General features: G+C 42.3%; 2 protein-coding genes across 2 annotated transcripts; one reads left to right on the forward strand and one right to left on the reverse strand.

Moving 5' to 3' along the window:
• Positions 1-9,240: 9,240 nt before the first annotated feature.
• On the reverse strand, positions 9,241-10,996 carry LOC123741656 (uncharacterized; the record flags this gene model as incomplete). Its single annotated transcript, XM_045714880.1, has 1 exon — positions 9,241-10,996. A coding segment is annotated over one exon (1,116 nt), but the record flags the coding sequence as incomplete, so codon positions are not given.
• Positions 10,997-13,647: 2,651 nt separating this feature from the next.
• On the forward strand, positions 13,648-25,071 carry LOC123724052 (GTPase IMAP family member 8-like). The gene is made up of 6 exons (XM_045714490.1): positions 13,648-13,732; positions 19,735-19,788; positions 19,930-20,628; positions 21,405-21,461; positions 22,000-23,235; positions 23,384-25,071. The coding sequence occupies exons 1-6, from the start codon at positions 13,702-13,704 to the stop codon at positions 24,184-24,186; spliced, it is 2,880 nt and encodes a 959-aa protein (XP_045570446.1). The 5' UTR covers positions 13,648-13,701; the 3' UTR covers positions 24,187-25,071.
• The last annotated feature ends 329 nt before the right edge of the window (positions 25,072-25,400 follow it).

A 25,400-nucleotide genomic window follows, 5' to 3' on the forward strand; every position in this document is an offset into this window, starting at 1 on the left:
GAAAATCCATCCGGGAAGTGGGATTTTTTTTGATGTGGAAGTTTTCAATTGAATGCCTATTGAGTTTCTAATAGGTTAGGACCCAGATTGCAGTTCCTATGGCTTCCACTAGATGTCAACAGTCTTTAGACATTGTTTCAGGATTGTTTTCTAGCCCTGAGAGGTTAAATAAGCATGCCCCATTCAAAAAATGTAGAACCAGGAACAGGTACAGCCCTTGGTTCACTCCAGACCTGACTACCCTTGACCAGCAGAAAAACATCCTGTGGCGTATTGCATTAGCATCGAATAGCCCCCGCGATATGCAACATTTCAGGGAAGTTAGGAACCAATATACACAGGCAGTTAGGAAAGCAAAGGCTAGCTTTTTCAAACAGAAATTTGCATCCTGTAGCACAAACTCCAAAAAGTTCTGGGACACTGTAAAGTCCATGGAAAATAAGAGCACCTCCTCCCAGCTGCCCACTGCACTGAGGATAGGAAACACTGTCACCACCGATAAATCCACAATAATTGAACATTTCAATAAGCATTTGTCTACGACTGGCCATGCTTTCCACCTGGCTACCCCTACCCCAGTCAACAGCCCTGCACCCCCCACAGCAATTTGCCCAAGCCTACCCCATTTCTCCTTCACCCAAATACAGATAGCTGATGTTCTGAAAGAGCTGCAAAATCTGGACCAATACAAATCAGCCGGGCTAGACAATCTGGACCCTCTTTCTAAAATGATCTGCCGAAATTGTTGCAACCCCTATTACTAGCCTGTTCAACATCTCTTTCATATCATCTGAGATCCCCAAAGATTGGAAAGCTGCCGTGGTCAGCCCCCTCTTCAAAGGGGGAGACACTCTAGACCCAAGGTCTTCGAAAGCCAAGTTAACAAACAGATCACCGACCATTTCGAATCCCACCGTACCTTCTCTGCTATGCAATCTGGTTTCCAAGCTGGTCATGGGTGCACCTCAGCCACGCTCAAGGTCCTAAACGATATCATAACCGCCATCGATAAGAGACAATACTGTGCAGCTGTATTCATCGACCTGGCCAAGGCTTTCGACTCTGTCAATCACCACATTCTTATCGGCAGACTCAACAACCTTGGTTTCTCAAATGACTGCCTCGCCTGCTTCACCAACTACTTCTCAGACAGAGTTCAGTGTGTCAAATCAGAAGGCCTGTTGTCCGAACCTCTGGCAGTCTCAATGGGGGTGCCACAGGGTTCAATTCTCGGGCCTACTCTTTTCTCTCTATACATCAATGATGTCGCTCTTGCTGCTGGTGATTCTTTGATCCACCTCTACGCAGGCAACACCATTCTGTATACTTCTGGCCCTTCTTTGGACACTGTGTTAACTAACCTCCAGACGAGCTTCAATGCCATACAACTCTCCTTCTGTGGCCTCCAACTGCTCTTAAATGCAAGTAAATCTAAATGCATGCTCTTCAACTGATTGCTGCCTGCACCTGCCCGCCCGTCCAGCATCACTACTCTGGACGGTTCTGACTTAGAATATGTGGACAACTACAAATACCTAGGTGTCTGGTTAGACTGTAAACTCTCCTTTCAGACTCACATTAAGCATCTCCAATCCAAAATTAAATCTAGAATCGTCTTCCTATTTCGCAACAAAGCATCCTTCACTCATGCTGCCAAACATACCATTGTAAAACTGACTATCCTGCCAATCCTTGACTTCGGTGATGTAATTTACAAAATAGCCTCCAACACTCTACTCAGTAAATTGGATGCAGTCTATCACAGTGCCATCCGTTTTGTCCCCAAAGCCCCATATACTACCCACCTGTCACGGTTCCGTAAGGCAGGAGGAAAAGGCAGAGTCAAACGCAGGAGACGTAGTCCAGTTGTGCCGTAGAACGGTATATTATTTTCACCGGAAAAAAACCACTCGGCGTAACACAAGGGCATAGGGTGTGCCCAGAGACCACCCGGGAACACAGTTAACCCCGAGAAAACAAAGATACGCACGGGGCGCAGCCCGGCAAATATAACATTCCTCTAGCGAGAAGCCGCTGGGGAAAAATTTGCAAAAACACAAACGTTCACAGACCTGCCCGCTGACGAATAAACAATCCCGCACAAAACACAAACCACAAGGAACAAACTAAATACCCCACCACTAATTACAGAAACGGAAACGGGTGCGGACTTAAACAGACAAAACACAACGAACACAGACCATAGATCGGTGGCAGCTAGTAGACCGGCGACGACGACCGCCGAGCGCCGCCCGGCCGAGGAGGGGCACCATTTTCTGTGGATACTGTGACACCACCACTGTGACCTGTATGCTCTCGTTGGTTGGCCCTCACTTCATATTTGTCGCCAAACCCTCTGGCTCCAGGTCATCTATAAGTCTTTGCTAGGTAAATCCCCGCCTTATCTCAGCTCACTGGTCACCATAGCAGCACCCACCTGTAGCGCGCGTTCCAGCAGGTATATTTCGCTGGTCACCGCCAAAGCCAATTCCTCCTTTGGCTGCCTCTCCTTCCAGTTCTCTGCTGCCAATGACAGGAACAAACTGCAAAAATCACTGAAGCTGGAGACTCATATCTCCCACACTAGCTTTAAGCACCAGCTGTCAGAGCAGGTCACAGATCACTGCACCTGTACATAGCCCATCTGTAAACAGCCCATCTATCTACCTACCTCATCCCCATACTGTATTTATTTATTTATCTTGCTCCTTTGCACCCCAGTATCTCTACATGCATGTTCATCTTCTGTACATCTACCATTCCAGTGTTTAATTGCTATATTGTAATTACTTCGCCACCATGGCCTATTTATTGCCTTAACTTCCCTCATTTGCACTCACTGTATATAGGCTTTTTGTTTTCTTTTGTTTTACTGTATTATTGACTGTATATTTTGTTTATTCCATATGTAACTCTGTGTTGTATGTGTCGAATTGCTATGCTTTTTCTTGGCCAGGTCGCAATTGTAAATGAGAACTTGTTCTCAACTAGCCTACCTGGTTATATGAAGGTGAAATAAAAATAAAATGTACGACGGAGTCCCTGGATACAGCCCTTAGCCATGGTATACTGCTCAAAAAAATAAAGGGAACACTTAAACAACACAATGTAACTCCAAGTCAATCACACTTCTGTGAAATCAAACTGTCCACTTAGGAAGCAACACTGATTGACAATAAATGTCACATGCTGTTGTGCAAATGGAATAGACAACAGGTGGAAATTATAGGCAATAAGCAAGACACCCCCAATAAAGGAGTGGTTCTGCAGGTGAAGACCACAGACCACTTCTCAGTTCCTATGCTTCCTGGCTGATGTTTTGGTCACTTTTGAATGCTGGCGGTGCTTTCACTCTAGTGGTAGCATGAGACGGAGTCTACAACCCACACAAGTGGCTCAGGTAGTGCAGCTCATCCAGGATGGCACATCAATGCGAGCTGTGGCAAGAAGGTTTGCTGTGTCTGTCAGCGTAGTGTCCAGAGCATGGAGACGCTACCAGGAGACAGGCCAGTACATCAGGAGACGTGGAGGAGGCCGTAGGAGGGCAACAACCCAGCAGCAGGACCGCTACCTCCGCCTTTGTGCAAGGAGGAGCAGGAGGAGCACTGCCAGAGCCCTGCAAAATGACCTCCAGCAGGCCACAAATGTGCATGTGTCTGCTCACACGGTCAGAAACAGACTCCATGAGGGTGGTATGAGGGCCCGATGTCCACAGGTGGGGGTTGTGATTACAGCCCAACACCGTGCAGGACGTTTGGCATTTGCCAGAGAACACCAAGATTGGCAAATTCGCCACTGGCGCCCTGTGCTCTTCACAGATGAAAGCAGATTCACACTGAGCACGTGACAGACGTGACAGAGTCTGGAGACGCCGTGGAGAACATTCTGCTGCCTGCAACATCCTCCAGCATGACCGGTTTGGCGGTGGGTCAGTTATGGTGTGGGGTGGCATTTCTTTGGGGGGCCGCACAGCCCTCCATGTGCTCACCAGACGTAGCCTGACTGCCATTAGGTACCGAGATGAGATCCCTCAGACCCCTTGTGAGACCATATACTGGTGTGGTTGGCCCTGGGTTCCTCCTATTGCAAGACAATGCTAGACCTCATGTGGCTGGAGTGTGTCAGCAGTTCCTGCAAGAGGAAGGCATTGATGCTATGGACTGGCCCGCCCGTTCCCCAGACCTGAATCCAATTGAGCACATCTGGGACATCATGTCTCGCTCCATCCACCAATGCCACGTTGCACCACAGACTGTCCAGGAGTTGGCGGATCCTTTAGTCCAGGTCTGGGAGGAGATCCCTCAGGAGACCATCCGCCACCTCATCAGGAGCATGCCCAGGCATTGTAGGGAGGTCATACAGGCACGTGGAGACCACACACACTACTGAGCCTCATTTTGACTTGTTTTAAGGACATTACATCAAAGTTGGATCAGCCTGTAGTGTGGTTTTCCATTTTAATTTTGAGTGTGACTCCAAATCCAGACCTCCATGGGTTGATAAATTGGATTTCCATTGATTATTTTTGTGTGATTTTGTTGTCAGCACATTCAACTATGTAAAGATAAAAGTATTTAATAAGATTATTTCTTTCATTCGGATCTAGGATGTGTTGTTTAAGTGTTCCCTTTATTTTTTGGAGCAGTGTATAATGGCCATATGCTACAAACCCCTGAGGTGCCTTATTGCTATTATAAACTGGTTACCAACATAATTGGAACAGTAAAAATATTTTGGGGTCATACCTGTGGTATACGGTCTGATTTTCCACGGCTTTCAGCCAATCAGTATTCAGGGCTCAAAGCACCCAGTTTATTATAACTAATGAACATTGTAACTTAATACCTGAAATGTAATTAAAAAAAAAAAAATAGACTGCGGTGATATGAACAGCAGTGTGAACCAAAGATAATTCAGAGTGAGCGTGGTGCAAGAGGTTAGACTCCCACACAGAACACCTGTGGCTGTGTGCTTGTGCATGGGAGTTCACTTCACTCTCCTGTGATGTGATAGCTGCCTGATACTATTTTGAATAGATGTTCTCTGTCCTAGAACATCAGTACATAAAGGGGAATTGTCCAAAACTCCATTTATGGTTTCTAAACCCATTTGTTTGATTTGTTTATTATCCTTGTTCACAGCCCTTTCCTTGGACAGATCAGACTGGTCATGACTCATGAAAGTAGAGATGTTGCTGGATTGTTGGTCATTTTTTATCAATGTGCTAGGGTGTCATTTTCCTAAAGTCTGAAATTAGCATGTTGAGCACTTTAGTTAGTCTCCATTCAAGGACACTGTCAGTTTCACTAAATACTACCATCCACAATATACACGTGATAAAGCAGCAGTCTATTGAACCCTATTTGAATGGGACTGGTATAATTAAGCAGTAAGGCCAGAGGAGGTGTGGTATATGGACAATATACCATGGCTAAGGACTGTTCTTATGATGTCATATGTTTCATTTTTCTATCTGTGACTGTGCTTTATATATTCTGATGCTATTTCTGTCTTTGTGTTGTACAAACCAGAGAATAAAAGACAAATCAACAAATGTGTTAAATCTTTATTTCTTACTTTCACTTCATAGTTGTTCCCATAGCCTGGTTTAAAACGCAGCTGAGTTCTTTTAAACTTGGAGGTCCTACATTTATTTTATTTATTTATTTCATCTTTATTTAACCAGGTAGACAAGTTGAGAACAAGTTCTCATTTACAACTGCGACCTGGCCAAGATAAAGCAAAGCAGTTCGACACATATAACAACACAGAGTTACACATGGAGTAAAACAAACATACAGTCTATATACAATGTGAGCAAATGAGGCGATAAGGGAGGTAAAGGCAATAAATAGGCCATGGTGGCGAAGTAAATACAATATAGCAATTAAAACACTGGAATGGTAGATTTGACAGTAGATGAGTGTGCAAAGTAGAAATACTGGGGTGCAAAGGAGCAAAATAAATAAATAAATACGGTAGGGGAAGAGGTAGTTGTTTGAGCTATTTATAGATAGGCTATGTACAGGTACAGTGATCTGTGAGCTGCTCTGACAATTGGTGCTTAAACCTAGTGAGGGAGACAAGTATTTCCAGTTTCAGAGATTTTTGTAGTTCGTTCCAGTCATTGGCAGCAGAGAACTGGAAGGAGAGGTGGCCAAAGCAGGAATTGGCTTTGGGGGTGACAAGTGAGATATACCTGCTGGAACGCGTGCTACGGGTGGGTGCAGCTATGGTGACCAGCGAGCAGAGATAAGATAAATATAGATTCTCCATTGAAAATGTATTATAGTCCAGGACTAGGATTAATGTATGTGAGGGAATTTGGCACTACACGTGAAAACTAAGATAAAACTGCAGAGCTGTTTTACTCAAAGCTGTTTTAAAACCTTTTTGAGAAAAGAGATGGTTTCAGGGAGCAGTAAATCTGATTCATCCTCAGTAGTCCATTCCCTAGTGGAGATGGTTTCAGTGAGCAGTAAATCTGATTTGTCCTCAGTAGTCCATTCCCTAGTGGAGATGGTTTCAGTGAGCAGTAAATCTGATTTGTCCTCAGTAGTCCATTCCCTAGTGGAGATGGTTTCAGTGAGCAGTAAATCTGATTTATCCTCAGTAGTCCATTCCCTAGTGGAGATGGTTTCAGGGAGCAGTAAATCTGATTTGTCCTCAGTAGTCCATTCCCTAGTGGAGATGGTTTCAGTGAGCAGTAAATCTGATTTAGCCTCAGTAGTCCATTCCCTAGTGGAGATGGTTTCAGTGAGCAGTAAATCTGATTTAGCCTCAGTAGTCCATTCCCTAGTGGAGATGGTTTCAGTGAGCAGTAAATCTGATTTATCCTCAGTAGTCCATTCCCTAGTGGAGATGGTTTCAGTGAGCAGTAAATCTGATTTATCCTCAGTAGTCCATTCCCTAGTGGAGATGGTTTCAGTGAGCAGTAAATCTGATTTGTCCTCAGTAGTCCATTCCCTAGTGGAGATGGTTTCAGTGAGCAGTAAATCTGATTTATCCTCAGTAGTCCATTCCCTAGTGGAGATGGTTTCAGTGAGCAGTAAATCTGATTTAGCCTCAGTAGTCCATTCCCTAGTGGAGATGGTTTCAGTGAGCAGTAAATCTGATTTGTCCTCAGTAGTCCATTCCCTAGTGGAGATGGTTTCAGTGAGCAGTAAATCTGATTTATCCTCAGTAGTCCATTCCCTAGTGGAGATGGTTTCAGTGAGCAGTAAATCTGATTTGTCCTCAGTAGTCCATTCCCTAGTGGAGATGGTTTCAGTGAGCAGTAAATCTGATTTGTCCTCAGTAGTCCATTCCCTAGTGGAGATGGTTTCAGTGAGCAGTAAATCTGATTTATCCTCAGTAGTCCATTCCCTAGTGGAGATGGTTTCAGGGAGCAGTAAATCTGATTTAGCCTCAGTAGTCCATTCCCTAGTGGAGATGGTTTCAGTGAGCAGTAAATCTGATTTGTCCTCAGTAGTCCATTCCCTAGTGGAGATGGTTTCAGGGAGCAGTAAATCTGATTTATCCTCAGTAGTCCATTCCCTAGTGGAGATGGTTTCAGTGAGCAGTAAATCTGATTTATCCTCAGTAGTCCATTCCCTAGTGTAGATGGTCTTAACTCAGAAACACCAGAAAGCAAACATTTACAAGACGACACCTGCATTTCAAGGCATATTTACACAGGTTTCCAGAAGCACACTTTGGCCTCAAGGTGTAGCCAACTGCTGCTGACAGTTTTAAAAGCAGGTAGCACCCAGGGGAGAATGTAATGACTACCTGAACCCAGTGTTTGTGATCTGTCTGGTGACAGTTGAAAATCAAGAGGCCCCATCACCAACAGTGGCTGCTAATGCAAACGGATACCTGTGAAACTCAAAACAGTTGTGGTATTTCCTTCTATGCTTCTCAGTCAGGAGGTAATATAATGTACTGTATGTTCATTTGGTTTCAGAGCTTTTATGAGGGCTGGATGGAGCTCTGGTAATTCAATGTCCAGTCCAAGATACAGTGCCCTCCATATTTAATGGGACAGTGAAGCATATTTTCTTGTTTTGGCCTTGGGGTTAAAGTCCAGACGGTCAGCTTTAATCCATATTAAGTGAACCGTTTCGAAATTATAGCACTTGTAAATAGTCCCCCCATTTTAGGAAACTAAAAGTATTCATTTGTATGTGTATCAAAATAGTAAAAAGTGAAGTATTTGGTCCCAGATTCCTAGCATGCAGTGACTACATCAAGCTTGTGACTACGTTTGCTTTTGCTGTTTGTTTTGGTTGTGTTTCAGATTATTTTGTGCCCAATAGAAATGAATGGAAAATATGGTATTGTGTAACATTAATTTGACACAATAAAATATCACTCATCATTATGCACGATTCTTTCGGCAATATCCGTAATCATGGTAGCATCCACATTAATGTAGAAGTGTTTAGAAACATTTTCTATTGTTATTTAGAATAAAGGTGACTCAACACATTATTTACCATTCATTTCTATTGGGCACAAAATATCTGAAACACAACCAAAACAAACAGCATATTCATCCAACAAATGTGTAGTCACAAGCTTGATGTAGTCATTGCATGGTATGAATATGGGAACATAAACTTACTACTTTAATACACACTTTTGGTACCCTAAAATGGGAGGACTACATACAAAAAGTGCAGTAATTTCTTAACTGTCACCCTATATGAATGAAAATACCCTCAAATTAAAAAGCTGACAGTCTGCACTTTAACACATTGCCATTGTCTCATTTCAAATCCAAACTTTTGGAGTATAGAGATAAAATAATAAAAAAATGCTTCACTGTCCCAATAATTACAGAGGGTACGGTCTAAGAAAAGCCATGAAGTATGTGTAAATAATGAGTCCATGGCTGAGTGGAAATACATCTTCTACATCTGAGTCTTTATATGATGTTTCAGTCAGCTTTCAGTCATAGAGAAGACCTGTCATGATACTGATACTCATTGTGACTTCCTGGATTCACCTACAATGGCCTCACCACACCCCTGGATCCCACTGCTGACACCACTGATGGATTCAGGAGATGACCAGCACAGAGTATTCTTAACTCTAAAATGCAGAACATGTTTGCTAATATGACATACATTTCAGACAGCAATGGCTTTTTACTGTGTTTTCATGTGTTTTCACACATTATCAGAACCACTGTGATAGATTGGTTATGTTGTTGTGAAGTTCGGGTATTAATTAATGTTTCCATAAGAAAATTCAAGCTTGTTTCAAAACTTTTTATTTGGAACTAAAATAAACAAACTGACCAGAGGAAGGATTTGAGGTTGACAGGTTTTAGAAATACTATGAAAACAACATTAAATACACTCAGGAGAGACTATGTTCACAAAACACTGGAAATGGACAATGTACAACCACAGAAAACATACCAACATATCGACACAAATTTAGATTAGGCCGTCTTCAAGTATATTAGCTAACCCTATTCTACAAACACAATACAGACATTTATTTCTACAGACAAACGTAGTATTAAATGCTGAACTTTCACATAGACTTTTATGGGACCATAAAACCTAGAGGGACTAATGTTGGGTTCCCCACAGCCAGTATATCACAGACAGTACAATTATATACCTTCAGGCACTGTAATTGAGCAAATCTGATTAACTATTGCAGGTCTGGAACTTCCTGTTGATAAAGCACTAGCCGTCCTGCTTTAGCAGTATTGGACCATGGGAGATATTTTAGCACCTTGGGAGGACCATGAGCGTGTGTGTGTGTGTGTGTGTGTGTGTGTGTGTGTGTGTGTGTGTGTGTGTGTGTGTGTGTAAAACATTAACTTGTCTCACTTTCTTCCAGATCTATCGTCTAGTTGACATTTGAGTGACGTGTGTTTTTTTTAGATGTACTTCTTCCTGTACTGACCCATGTAACTCCTCAGGAAGTCTTCCAACTGTGGGACAGCGTACCCGGGCCCGGCCTTCTGCTGCACCGGCTCCTCAGAGTCCTCGGCACGACGAAGGCGACAGTTGTAGTCGTATTCGGGGTCGCAGTCGGGATCGGGCAAGATCACACCGCTCTTGGGCTCGTTGGCCTCGGCGGTGAGGGTAGCGGGGGCAGACATGCCGTTGCAGGTGAAGTCGTAGGGGTGGCACTGGGGTACGGCGGGGGTCTTGGGTTCGTCGCTGGCCTCCACAGGAGTGCAGTCCTTGTCGTAGTGCACGTAGCAGTCATGGCCCTCCTTGGTCTTCCCGAGGAAGCCCAGGCGGGAGCGGATCTGGAACTGAGGCAGCGCTGGGGGGGCCTTATGGAGCGCGGCGGCGGCACCAAGCAGGCAGTATGGGTCGTAGCGCAGGTCACACGCCAAAGGGTCGGGGGCTGGCGCAGGTACGTCTTTGGGCGTGTACTCCAGGACGGGCTTGGTGAGGGGGTTACAGCCCTTGTCAAAGAGGGGGTTGCAGTGCTGCTCCTTGGGGGTCTCCAGGGGAGCGGGAGGAGGGGTCGCTACGCTAGCCATGCACAGGGGGTCGGTGGCCGGGTCGCAGGTGGGGTACAGGTGGAAGAAGCCGGAGGGGGCCTTCTTCACCAACTGGGGCCGGCAGTAGGGGTCCTTGGTGGGATCGCAGCCCAGGGCAGCATAGGACGGGGCGGGTCCAGGAGCGGGCCTGTAGCCGTAGGCGGCACGCAGGTGGTACTGCAGACACTCTGTGTCGTCAGGGTTACAGATACGCAGCAGCTCTGTCTTCTGCTCAGCGGTGAGGAAGGGCTCCAGGACTGGGGCGTAGTAGAGCCCTGTGGGGGTCTTCAGAGGGTACGGCAGGAAGGGGGTCAGGCCAGGCACTGGGGCGGCTTTGACCGGAGCCGGGGCTGGAGTCAGAGGAGGCTTTGGGGCAGCCATCTTAGGGGTCATGGGGAAGAGGCCGTAGGGGTCGATATAAGGGTTGCACATTCCGACTGTGGCGGTCTTGATGGGCGCGGGCATCAACACCTTGGCCTTGGGCTTGCTGGTGGAAAGTATTCAGACCCCTTGACTTTTTCTACATTTTGTAACACTACAGCCTTATTCTAAAAATCCTCATCAATCTACACACAATACCCCAAAATGACAAATTAAAAACAGTTTTTTTGAAATTTTAGCACATTTATAAACAATAAAAACATTTGCAAAATTATTCAGACTCCAGCACAACTCTTCGTCAATCCACGGCCTAACTCACAACTCTTCGTCAACCCACGGCCTAACTCACAACTCTTCTACAAGCCACGGCCTAAATCACAACTCTTCTACAACCCACGGTCTAACTCACAACTCTTCTACAACCCACGGCCTAACGCACAACCCTTCTTCAATCACATGACTTTTTCTATACTTCCTCCTCTCTCTCCTATTCTAATTATTTTTTTATATTTATTTTAACTTTATTTAACTTGGCAAGTCAGTTAAGAACAAATTCTTATTTTCAATGACGGCCTAATATCAATTAACAGAGCCCGTGTGTAACAACCTCCCCTGGCTCTTTCGTATGTAACTATGGTTACTATCTCCATATCATTCTCAATGTATCACATATATCCATAACATTCAACTTGTATCATTGAAATACTGTAGCGGATGGTTTGGTTAGTATCAGTACTACCTTCCTGAAATCTGTAGGTTACTGTCAGTCCTGACCTAGAAATGCCTTGTGTTTTCTGGATCAGTGGTATTGACAGTGTTCCTGGAGTAGGTGGCGTTGTGGCGTGGGTTCTCGGGTCCGCCATGGTAAGGATGGACCATTTTATTACAACACTATATAGAGGTACTGTACCTGGAGATTTTAGCATTCTGTCTTTACAGTTTTGTTTTGCCTAACCTGATATACCTCACCAACTGAAATCACTTCAGAGTAACATCAAACCAAGTAATTTAGCTTATTAATTTGATGTGGGATTGGAGATGTGTATGCCCAATATCAATCAAATATTACATTTATTTGAATTGTACAATAAAAACCTTTTTTGTTGCTGAACAATGTTTGCCAAAATACTCTCAATAGCTTCATCTAGAAAGGGGCAGAATGTTTGTATGTGGGTTTTTTTCAACTGCAAGCTGGCTAAATGAGCTGGGTTTAATTCACTTAGATGACTTGGGTATGCAATTTAAAGTAGAGTGCATTTGGAAAGTATTCAGACCCTTTGACTTTTTCAAAATGTTGTTACGTTACAGCCTTATTCTAAAATGGAATAAATTGTTTTTTTCCCCCTCATCAATCTACACACAATACTCCATAATGACAAAGCAAAAACAGTTTTTTAGAAATGTGTGCAAATATATAAAAAATATTAAACTGAAATATCACATTTACATAAGTATTCAGACCATTTGCTATGAGACTCGAAATTTAGCTCAGGCGCATCCTGTTTCCATTGATCATCCTTGATGTTTCTACAACTTGATTGGAGTCCACCTGTGGTAAATTCAATTGATTGGACATGATTTGGAAAGGCACACACCTGTCTATATAAGGTCCCACAGTTGACAGTGCATATCAGAGCAAAAACCAAGCCATAAGGTCAAAGGAATTGTCCGTAGAGCGGCGAGACAGGATTGTGTCGAGGCACAGATCTGGGGAAGGGTACCAAAAATGTTTTGCAACATTGAAGGTCCCAGAGAACACAGTGGCCTCCATTATTCTTAAATAGAAGTTTGGAACCACCAAGACTCTTCCTAGAGTGATGCTCACCATCCAACCTGACAGAGCTTGAGAGGATCTGCAGAGAAGATTGGGAGAAATTCCCCAAATAGAGGTATGCCAAACTGGTAGCGTCATACCCAAGAAGACTCGAGGCTGTAATCGCTTCCAAAGGTGCTTCAACAAAGTACTGAGTAAAGGGTCTGAATACTTATGTAAATGTTATATTAAAGTTTTTTTTTTTTTTTTACTATTTTACCCCCTTTTTCATGGTATCCAATTGGTAGTAGTTACTGTCTTGTCTCATCGCTGCAACTCGCGTATGGACTCGGGAGAGGCGAAGGTCGAGAGCCATGCGTCCTCCGAAACATACATCCAACCCGGAAGCCAGCCGCACCAATTTGTCGGAGGAAACACAGTACACCTAGCGACCTGGTCAGCGTGCACTGCGCCCGGCCCACCATAGGAGTCGCTAGTGCGCGATGAGAAAAGGATATCCCAAACCCTCCCTAACCCCGACTACACTGGGCCAATTGTGCGCCGCCCCATGGGCCTCCCGGTCGCGGCCGGCTGCGACAGAGCCTGGGCTCAAACCCAGGATCTCTGGTGGCACAGCCTTAGACCAGCTTTAGACCACTGCGCCACCAGGGAGGCCCTTTAAAGTATTTTTTATTTTATACATTTGCGGAAGTTGATAAAAAACTGTTTTTGCTTTGTCATTATGGGGTATTGTGTGTAGATTGATGAGGGGGAAACACGATTTAATCCATTTTAGAATAAGGCTGTAACGGTACAACATGTGGAAAAAGTCAAGGGGTCTGAATACCTTTCTGAATGCACTGTATGCCAGGTGGAGAACATTCAGTCTTATTGTTATTCTGATTACAAATGTGCACGTTAATGATTTGTAAACATATTCAACATGTAGATTGAAGTCTCTCCACAACTCCACAAAATGAATTGTCATTTTAACACGTAGGAGGCACATGTTTGGTGCAACTTTCACTTTCACATTTATCTGTCACAGTGCAGACATTTGAAGTATGAAATGGCGGACTCTGCATCATTCAGAGACGAAGGTAAGAGCAGTAAAACCTCAACAATATATATTGGCCTGATGTTCATCAAATCTTGTAACGCATTCGTATTGTTGGCCTACATTTCTCACTCAATTTGCCAAACTGGCAAAATATTATTTTGGGGGGGCTCATATTGGGCAGCTGCTCTTCGTCTAGTATGGCCTACAACACTCTAAGCTGTATCTTTGGAAAATAGTTTACCGGAAATATCTCAAACATGGGGTTCTGGAGAAGGCCTTCATCAGGCAGGCACCGTATTATTGTTTTACAGTTTATAAAAATGTAATACCCGAATGTTAATAATCTAAATGTCACGGGTCTGTGTCGGAACTGATATTATTGTCTCGGGTACTGTAGGTGTAATTTTAACGGATTTGTCCGGAAGCGCCCGTACAGGTCCGAACGCGACTGCTGCAGTATATAGAGAGAGAAATGTTTCATTTATGCTGCCAATTATACATCAAAGCGGCAACTGGATACAGTCATAGATCCTCCGCGTGTTGCAAAAGTTAGGAGATATATAATAAATGTAAAATGGAATTAAAATGACGAATATCGGTAAGGCAGCCCCCGCACCTCTCCTATTCAGATGGGTTGGGTTAAAATGCGGAAGACACATTTCGGTTGAATGCATTCAGTTGAGTAACTCCCGGTGTCACTAGCTAACTGTACGGACAAAGACAGTACAGTATCAACATAGGCTAAAACTCCTTATCCAATAGAAATCCCTGATCACACTTGTAGGCGACGTCATGGCGACGTTGGCAAACGAAGCTCATGCGCAGAAACAAGTCATTGGGGCTTAAGGTCGTCTCGCGCCAACCTGTGCATGTGCAGGATGTCAACTCAAAGGCACTCCTTTGATATAAAGTAGTTTTGACAAAAATACAAACTTGCCAGTTTGTCACTTTCACGAGTTTGTAGTAATAACATGTTCAAATACTTAAGACGTCGGCTCGAATCTACGTTGTGCCTTTAAATTTCGAGAAAATGAACAACTAAGGAATAATTTTTCACTTCTCTCATTGACTTCTTAAACCCCATACCCCGGCTTGTTCTACTTAGTCTGCTTCGCAAACTTTGCCCGAAGTCTTGCAATGTTGCATCTCTGGGTTTAGAAACTCTGCGGTACGGCCCCTCCCCTGCCTGCTAGAGCTTCAACAGCTACGGTTAATAAAGTGAGTATCCACATGGGATAATGTTCAATAGGCATGAATTACAGTTCACATTTGCAACATAGTTGGGAGTTAAATTGGTGGCTAAATTTACTTTGTTGGATAATCACTGTGAAAAGATTTATCATGAACTAATTTACTGGAGTGCCGATGACAATATAGTACAGTAACCGTGGCCTAGCAAGTTGGCTGTGGCTGCAGGGTCTGGAATGTGGAAGAAGCTGCATGGGTTGCCAGGTCAAGTTAAAATGTCTAGCCCAATGACCCCTGAAAAACCTGCCTACAAGGGATGAAAACTAGCCCCAACATTTTTATTTTTTCACAGCAAGAGTGGAGTTGACACATTTATCCAATAAATCCTTTTCCCATGATGTTATTGAGCGAATTAAGGAGGAATATCGATGTAATTAACGTAGGCTAAGAAGCTAAATTTGGTTTTCCAACACAATAATAATTATTGCGAGTTTAAGAATATGTTGCAAGAGAAAAGATACATCGCCCTTATTAAACTTTCCAGATCATTTTCCATCAATGGATGTTAATTTAACTTGTTTTGACTGCTATGATTAAGCAATAAGGCCCGAGGAGATGTGGTATATGGCCAATATACCGCGGCTAAGGGCTGTTCTTAGGACATAGCCCTTAGCCGTGGTATATTGGCAATATACCACAAACCCCTGAGGTGCCTTATTGCTATTATAAACTGGTTACAACATAATTAGAACAGTAAAAAGTATGTTTTTGTAATTCCCACAATACATGTCTGATATACCATGGCTTTCAACCAATAAGCATTCAGGACTCAAGCCACATAGTTTATAATTGTAGCATGTGCATAACTATAGATAAATCCGACAGGAGAGTTTGAGTGATGAAAGTTGGACAGAGGATCTTAATCTCTGTGTAAATAATTAAAAAAAATGAATGTTGGGCTATTTTCTGCCAATTGTGCCGTTATAATGTGACAGATGTTAAGACTACAAACCGTTATAAATGGTCTATTTGTGAGATTTACTTATTTCAATAGGAATAGGCTACTGATTAAAATCTGGGTTTATAATTGCAATTCAATTTTGTATCCTATAGCCCCTGATAGGCCAACTTCTCATTTCAGGGAAAAGTCCACAATGAAACTGACATGAAATGTGGAGAATGATACATTTGTGATGGAGTTGTGACCATGATCACAATTCATAACTTCCTATTTAATTAGCTAAACATGAATAATTGCATAATAACACAAGGCTACAACAACAAACGGAGTTATAGGCTATTCAATCCGTTTGCCAGGTCCAGGTAGGCTACACAAGTGGCACAGATTGATTTGCTATGCCTCCAGTGATAGCGTCATTTCTTTATATACTTATTGTATCTAATGGTAGGCTACACTAGCCTGCAATGGCATAGAAATTAATAGCCTACTTGATGGCCAACCGATGCTAATGTAGCCGATCATCCTTCACATTTAATGTAATTTTCATTGTGGACTTTTTCCCATAACACAAGCACACGAGGGAGGTCCATAACTTAAATTTCAAATGTCCACTCGTGCAGCGCTCCAGACCTTAGAACTGAGCATGAGTAAAACCCTTAACTGTTATCCATAAGAAAAGCCAACTTAATACTGTTATCCATAAGAAAAGCCAACTTAATACTGTTATCCATAAGAAAAGCCAACTTAATACTGTTATCCATAAGAAAAGCCAACTTAATACTGTTATCCATAAGAAAAGCCAACTTAATACTGTTATCCATAAGAAAAGCCAACTTAATACTGTTATCCATAAGAAAAGCCAACTTAATACTGTTATCCATAAGAAAAGCCAACTTAATACTGTTATCCATAAGAAAAGCCGACTTAATACTGTTATCCATAAGAAAAGCCGACTTAATACTGTTATCCATAAGAAAAGCCAACTTAATACTGTTATCCATAAGAAAAGCCGACTTAATACGGTTATCCATAAGAACAGTGGACATTAGAATGGAGTTTACTTTAAACCACCTCTGAGCTAATTTATCTAAAGTAGGTTTCCAGTGCTTTGTCTCCGTTATATCAGTTCTAGCGTGTTAATATGTTTTATGGAAAATGAGTGTCTCCATAATGACCATTATAAACAGACTACCTACAACTGGTAAAAAGTTGTCAGGACGTGCACCCATGCTGCTCTGTCAACGTGACTCAGCTGCCTGTGCTGCAGCACTCAATTTACATTTAAGGGCTTTATTGGCATGGGAAACATATGTTAACATTGCTAAAGCAAGTGAAGCAGATAATAAACAAAAGTGAAATAAACAATAAAAATTAACAGTAAACATTACACTCACAGAAGTTCCAAAAGAATAAAGACATTTCAAATGTCATATTATGGTGGCTATATACAGTGTTGCAACAATGTGCAAATAGTTAAAGTACAAAAGGGAAAATAAATAAACATAAATATGGGTTGTTTTTACAATGGTGTTGTTCTTCACTGGTTGCCCTTTTCTTGTGGCAACAAGTCACAAATCTTGCTGCTGTGATGGCACACTGTGGTATTTCACCCAATAGATATAGGAGTTTATTAAAATTGGGTATGTTTTCGAATTCTTTGGATATGTGTAATCTGAGGAAAATATGTTTCTCTAATATGGTCATACATTTGGCAGGAGGTTAGGAAGTGCAGTTCAGTTTCCACCTTATTTTGTGGGCAGTGTGCACATAGCCTGTCGTCTCTTGAGAGCCAGGTCTGCCTACGGCGGCCTTTCTCAATAGCAAGGCTATGCTCAGTGAGTCTGTACATAGTCAAAGCTTTCCTTAAGTTTGGGTCAGTCACAGTGGTCAGGTATTCTGCCACAATGTACTCTCTGTTTAGGGCCAAATAGCATTCTACATTGCTTTGTTTTTTTGGGGGTTAATTATTTCCAATGTGTCAAGTAATTATCTTTTTGGTTTCTCATGATTTGGTTTGGTCTAATTGTGTTGCTGCCCTGGGGCTTTGTGGGGTCTGTTTGTGTTTGTGAACAGAGCCCCAGGACCAACTTGCTTAGGGGGCTCTTCTCCAGGTTCATTTCTCTGTAGGTGATGGCTTTGTTATGGAAGGTTTGGGAATCGCTTCCTTTTAGGTGGTTGTAGACTTTAACTGCTCTTTTCTGGATTTGATCATTAGCGGGTATCGGCCTAATTCTGCTCTGCATGCATTATTTGGTGTTTTACATTGTACACGGAGGATATTTTTGCAGAATTCTGCATGCAGAGTCTCAATTTGGTGTTTGTCCCATTTTGTGAATTCTTAGTTGGTGAGCGGACCCCAGACCTCACAACCATAAAGGGCAATGGGTTCTAAAACTGATTCAAGTATTTTTAGCCAGATCCTAATTGGTATGTTGTATTTGATGTTCCTTTTGATGGCATAGAAAGCCCTTCGTGCCTTGTCTCTCAGCTCGTTTACAGCTTTGTGGATGTTACCTGTGGCGCTGATGTTTTGGCTGAGGCATGTATCGTTTTTTGTGTGCTTTAGGCCAACAGTATCTATATGGAATTTGTATTTGTGGTGCTGGCGACTGGACCTTTTTTGGAACACCATTGTTTTTGTCTTACTGAGATTTACTGTCAGGGCCCAGGTCTGACAGAATCTGTGCAGAAGATCAAGGTGCTGCTGTAGGCCCTCCTTGGTTTGGGACAGAAGCACATGATCATCAGCAAACAGTAGACATTTGACTTCAGATTCTAGAAGGGTGAGGCCGGTGCTGCAGACTGTTCTAGTGCCCTCGCCAATTCGTTGATATATTTGTTAAAGAGGGTGGGGCTTAAGCTGCATCCCTGTCTCACCCCACGGCCCTGTGGAAAGAAATGTGTGTTTTTGGCCAATTCTAACCACACACTTGTTGTTTGTGTACATGGATTCTATAATGGGGCGGCAGGTAGCCTAGTGGTTAGAGAGTTGGGCCAGTAATCAAAAGGTTGCTGGATCGAATACCCGAGCTGACAAGGCAAAAATCCTTCGTTCTGCCCCTGAACAAGGCAGTTAACCCACTGTTCTGCCAGTAGGCCATCATTGTAAATAAGAATTTGTTCTTAACTGACTTGCCTAGTTAAAGGTCACATTTTTCCCAAAAAATATTTCTTTCTTATTAGAATTCTTTCTTCACAATAATGTTGATATTATATTAAATCAGCTTACCAATAACCTACATAGCTACAATAAAAAATGATTTCAGAAGAAAGTAGCAGGAGCACTTCAGGTATTCCACATGAACCACAGGTGTTCTTAGAGGGGAATCAGGGTGTCTGACCTGATGGAGCTGATATGTGTTGGTGTATTTAATAATGGTTTATCCCATACTGACCTGATGGAGCTGATATGTGTTGGTGTATTTAATAATGGTTTATCCCATACTGACCTGATGGAGCTGATATGTGTTGGTGTATTTAATAATGGTTTATCCCATACTGACCTGATGGAGCTGATATGTGTTGGTGTATTTAATAATGGTTTATCCCATACTGACCTGATGGAGCTGATATGTGTTGGTGTATTTAATAATGGTTTAGCCCATACTGACCTGATGGAGCTGATATGTGTTGGTGTATTTAATAATGGTTTATCCCATACTGACCTGATGGAGCTGATATGTGTTGGTGTATTTAATAATGGTTTATCCCATACTTTGAAGGGTTTTTTTATCCACAAACACCTATTAGTGCTTGTACTTGGGAGTTTTTATGCCTAGCACCTATTTGTGGTTTTTCTTTTTTGTTTTCAAAAACGGATTCAAATCAAGCAAAAATCAACATAAACAACTTTACAAAATACTGATGATTGTGTTAATTTGATGTGTTTTCAGTCTCGAATCCAGGGGCCCAGAGACGCAAAAGTGTGGATTTATTACCCCCTACAAGTGAGTGAGTCTAGATTGAAGAGTTGTGTATTGGTGGTGTTTGGTTGTAATATAGTGCATAATGTTCATAGTGTAATCCTGAAAGAAAAGCAAACAATAAAAAAAAAATGAAATAATGTTGTGGTGGTGTTTATGTTACAGTGTCTGAAAGTCCTACAGAGATAAGGATTGTGATGCTCGGCAAGAATGGCTCTGAGAAGAGTGTTGTTGGGAACTTGATCCTGGATACAATGGCATTTGATCCTATCTGTGTACAAAGTCGCTGTGAGAAAGTCAGGGGTCAGGTGGAGGGAAGACACATAGCTGTGATCAACACTCCAGACCTGTTAAACCCTCACATGTCACATGACAAACTCTCAGAGGATCTGCGTTGGTGTGTCACTCTGTCTGACCCGGGACCTCATGTGTTCCTGTTGGTGCTGCAGCCTGAGGAGTTCACACAGGAAGAGGGAGACAGAATCAGGACAATCCTAGACACCCTCAGTGACCGGTCCTTTGACTACTCAATGGTATTGACAACTCATGAAGACAAGAGGGGACACATGGATGAGAATCACCCTCTGAATCAGATGGTCAGAGCCTGTAGAGGGAGGCAGCACCTCAGTGACCGCACTCAACTTATGGCAGATGTTGACAGGATTGTAAAGGAGAATGGAGGAGACTATCTCACCTGTGATGTATTTGAAGATACAAGTGACATGAAACAAGGGAAAGACGAAATCCACAGGAGTAAAACTGATTGGAGCCTCAAATCTTCCTCTGAGGAAGAACTTGGAAAGGATGTTTTGGAACAAGGTAAATCAGCACAATTGGGCAATTGGAAGAAAATGAGAGAAATTGGTAAGTATACAGCACACTGACAAAAGTTATAGTAATATGAGCAGTGAATATAAGTTGACAGTATTAAAGTGATAGTCCCCCCACATTACCCTGTCAGCACTCTTTGGACAAGGTAAGACAGCAACCCACGCTTTGGTTTTGTTTACCTGGCCACTGTCTCCAAATGCTAACTTCTTAGCATCTGTGGCACAAATCCAATGCCAGTGCACATCCCTAATATTAGTATTTTTTAAAGCTTCATGTCAAAATCATCATAGTCTCTTGTGTACAGAACTATGAAAACGTAACTTGTACTGTAGAATCTGTCAGGAGGAATGCGACCGTGGGATAGGGAGCAGCAGTAGTACCAGTGTTTCTGTTTTTCGTCCTTTATTTGAACAAATCACGATTTCGCAGGTGTTAGCGTCTTTCGACTTTTGGTGGGGGAGGGAACATTTGGCCGTAACTTCCAAAGAGAGAAGGTGGAGCTCCTTGTTAAGGTTCTGCTCCTCGTTCCCGAACTGAATCGAGCAGCTGACCAATTACATATGAATTTAGTTCTGGGATAAACGAGATTAAAATCATGTTAAAGTAACTTCATTGAACTACAATCAATTTCAGACACTTTAGGATGATTTGGACTTAAAATGTGAAAAATGCAATTGAACTATAGCATTAATACTGTCAACTTATATTCACTCCTCATTAGGGATGACTGCTTTGTTGTTTCATCATGCTTGGTTGAAAGGGACTGCGAAGATAAAGTCACTGGTATTAATTGTCAACACATTTTTCAGGATTGACGTCAATTAATGAAAACCTGGGGGAGCAATCACGCAGTGGAGAAAAATATGGTGGGTAAAATTCAGTCTCATTTACACCATGTTGACACTTCTATATTAAAGTTGGATGGCTACGGCTCAGTTAGGATCTGTCCACATTATAATTATTTTTGAAGCTGTTTTTATTTTTGAAGCTGTTTTTAAAATGTCTAACAGCTGTGTAAGCAGAATTTACATGTGGAAGTAAATAGATAATTGTTTTCTTATTCACTTGACTAACTATGATGTACTCATCTTGCAGAGCAGGACTGCAAAACTTGTATAATGTAATCGTAAAATTCTGAACAATTGTGAAAACATTCCCAAGAGGGTCATGGGTCATGTAATTTGTTGTATTAGTAGTACATTGTATTAGCTTAATTGAGGATTTAATCCCCAGGTATTTATTTAATATTACTGACTATTGCTATCAAGCTTTTTAATCACAAGCATCACAAGAAAAGGGCCCATTTTCATTTGCAGCAGGGACAATCCAGTATGAAAATTGATAAACTACATTGTTTTGTTCTGCATATCTTTATATCAATCAATGTGTAAATATGATTTACAGAGTCTCAACTCCGGATTGTGCTTCTGGGGAGGAGTGACGACAAGAAGAAAACAGTGGGTAACATTATCCTACAGCAAAGGGCTTCTCCAGGAATAGGCCTTTCTGCTGGTTTGTTTGGCAAAAAACAGCAATGTGAGTCAGCCAGTGGGAAATTGAAGGGCAAGTCTGTAACTGTAGTAAAGACTCCAGACTTCTTTGCTCTGCCTGTGGAGTCCCTGATGCAGGAGATGGAGAAATGTAAGTCCCTCTCTGCTCCTGGGCCTCATGGGGTCCTGCTGGTGTTGAAGCCTGAGGAGTTCACAGAGGAGAACAGAAACACATTCAAGTTGATCCTGAGCATATTTGGTAAAGAGGCCTTCAAGTACTCAATGGTGATCATTACTCACCACAAGGGAGTCACAGGAAATCCTCATCTGAGACAAATGATCGAAGAATGTGGAGGAAGGTATCATGAAATGTACAAACAAGGAAGTGACCACGAAGAGTTAACTAAAAAGATAGAAAAGATGGTAGAGGAGAATGAATGGAGATACCTCACCTCCAATGAAGAGACGACACATGATACCATGACACCAAAGGCTCAGAGACTGAACGTGGTGCTGTGTGGCAGAAGAGGAGCTGGGAAGACTTCTACAGCCAATGCCATACTGGGTCAGACAGAGTCCAGTCCAAAGTCCAGCTCCTCCTCAGTGTGTGTGAAGAGAGAAGGAGAGGTGTGTGGTCGGCCGGTCACCCTCATCGAGCTGCCTGCTCTGTATGGAACACCTCTCACTCAGGAGGAAGTGATGCGTGAGACTTTCCACTGTGTCTCTCTCTGTGACTCTGGAGTCCATGCTTTCCTCCTGGTTGTACCTTTGGGTCCAATCACTGATGAAGACAAAGGAGAGTTGGAGACCATCCAGAAGATACTCAGCTCACGAGTCAATGACTTTATCACGGTCCTGTTTAGACAGGATAACATTCCAGTTGATAAAACTGCAGTTAAGTTTGTGGAACAAAATGCAGACACAAAGCAACTCATCAAGATGTGCGGAGGGCGATATAAAATCTTTGATGCTTTGAAGATTGTTAACGTCAAGCAGACGACAGAACTTGTAGCAGAAATAGTCAAAATGATGGATCAGAACAGAACCTGCTACACTCTGTACATGTACATGGAGGCTAAACACCAATCAGAACTGGACCAAAACAGAAGAATCAAGGATTTAGAGGAGAGAATCAGGAACATGTCACAAGGTGAGTTTGTTGAACACAGGGAGGAACAAATATTGGGGGGTGATTGGGAAAACAATGATTTAACACTATGAACCTTCTGTGTTGATTTCAATATCAGTTAATGCAGTAATTAACATTCATATCTTATCATTTATTGCTTAATTTCTAGGTGCTGAATTGGAGTGTTCCAGCACAGAGTGCATAAGGGTGGTGCTGATTGGGAAAACTGGAAATGGGAAGAGCGCCTCCGCAAACACTATCCTGGGCAGAAAGGAATTTGAGTCTAAACCCAGCACTGATTCTGTGACAACAGTTTGCAAGAAGGCAGTCGGCAAAGTTGATGGAAGAACAGTTTCTGTGGTGGACACACCTGGACTTTTTGACACAACATTGTCTAATAAAGATGTTCAGCAAGAGATAGTGAAATGTGTTTCCCTGTCAGCTCCTGGACCCCATGTGTTTATCATAGTGTTGAGTATCGGGAGAATCACACAAGAGGAGCTGGACACTTTGGACCTCATAGAGACAACCTTTGGTCCACGGGCAGGAATGTTCTGCTTAGTTCTGTTTACTAGAGGAGATGACTTGGAAAATGAATCAATTCAAGATTACATTGGGAACAGCAAGATTGCCAAACTGAAAAAACTGATCAGAGATTGTGGAGACAGATTCCATGTCTTCAACAACAAAGACAAAACTAACCACACACAGGTCACTGAGCTTCTTAAGAAGATTAACAAAATGGTGTCCATGAACAAGGGCAGTTTCTACACCAATGACATGTTCCAGGAGGCAGAGGCAGCCATTAAACAAAAACAGGAAGCAATACTGAAGGAGAGAGAGATGGAGATAAAGGCTGACATGGAGAAACTGAAGGTCAACCATGAAACAGACATGGAAAAGATGAAGTCAAAGTTGGAAGAGGAGAGATTGAAAGTTCAGGAGGAACGACATCTGAGAGAAAAATGTTGAGAGAGAGAGAGGAAGCTATTAGAAAAGAGCATGAAGACAAGGAGAAAGCAGAGAAGGAAGGAAGAGAGTTGGAGGACAAAAAAGGAAAGAAGATGAAAAGTTGAAAAAGAAATATGGGACACAGAAAAAGAGAAGATGGAAAAAGAGATTAAAACTCACGAAATAAAGTTGAAAACCCTCCAAAGAGAAAAGGAAGAAGAATATAACATGAGGATGGAAAAACTGAGAAAAGAAGAGAAAGACAGAGAAGAACAGCTTCAAAATCAAGAAAGAAAGTTTGATCAACTTAAAAGGGAACAGGAGGAAGAAATTAAAAGGAGAGAGAAAGAAGAGGATGAGAGGAGAAAGAAGGAAGAGAAAGTAAGACAAGAGTGGCAAAGCAAAATAGAGGAAGCAGAGAAAGGTCAAACAGATCTCCAAGAGGTCATGCGTAGAGAAAAAGAGGAATGGGAGGAACAGTTGAAGAAAGAAAGAGACAGACAACAGGAAGAAGAAAGGCTAAGGAGACAGAAGGAGGTAGAAACTCATGTAGAACAGGAGGAAAAACAGAGGAGATTGAGAGAGCAGTTTGAAAGAGAGAGGGAACAAGAGAGAATAAAGATGAAGCAATCAGAAGAGCAGAGGAGAGAAATAGAGCAAAAAGAAAGAGACCGAATAGAAAAAGACTTTGAAGAAAAGAGGAGAGAGTTGACAGACAAAATGACAATGCAACAAGAGCAGTGGGAGAGAGAACATAGAGAGGAACAGGAAAGAAGATTTCAAGAGAATGTAAATCGAGGAGTGGAGGAGAGACTAAGACTAAGAAAACTGGAGGAAACATTTCAAGAAGAACGTGAAGAAGAAAACAGGAGGAAAGAGGAGGAAGATAAAGTCAGGAGAGATCAAGAAGAGAAGAAATTGATGGAAATGAGGGCAGATTATGAAAGGAAAACAAAAGAAAAGAAGGATAAATATGAACAAGAGGCCAGAAGACATGCAGAGGAAATGAATAACTTTAAAGAGAAATATGAAAATGACATCCAAAAACTATTGGATCAACTTGAAGGAGAGAAGGAGAAATTAAGACAAAAGCACAAAGAGGAGTGTGATCGTTTAAAGGATCAATATGGTGATAATGAAAAAGCACTGACTGATAAAATGAAGGAATTGGAGGAAAAACAGAAAGAAGAGATAGAAAACATGACAACGGTAAAGGGAATCGCTAAACAAGTGGT

This window comes from Salmo salar, chromosome ssa03, assembly GCF_905237065.1.
Source record: "Salmo salar chromosome ssa03, Ssal_v3.1, whole genome shotgun sequence".
Lineage (NCBI taxonomy): Eukaryota > Metazoa > Chordata > Actinopteri > Salmoniformes > Salmonidae > Salmo > Salmo salar.

Coding starts and splice junctions, on each gene's coding strand:
- LOC123724052 (XM_045714490.1), top strand. CDS start 13,702: ATGGCGGACTCTGCATCATTCAGAGACGAAG. Junction 20,629..21,404: donor GAAGAAAATGAGAGAAATTG/GTAAGTATACAG, acceptor CACATTTTTCAG/GATTGACGTCAATTAATGAA. Junction 23,236..23,383: donor AATCAGGAACATGTCACAAG/GTGAGTTTGTTG, acceptor CTTAATTTCTAG/GTGCTGAATTGGAGTGTTCC.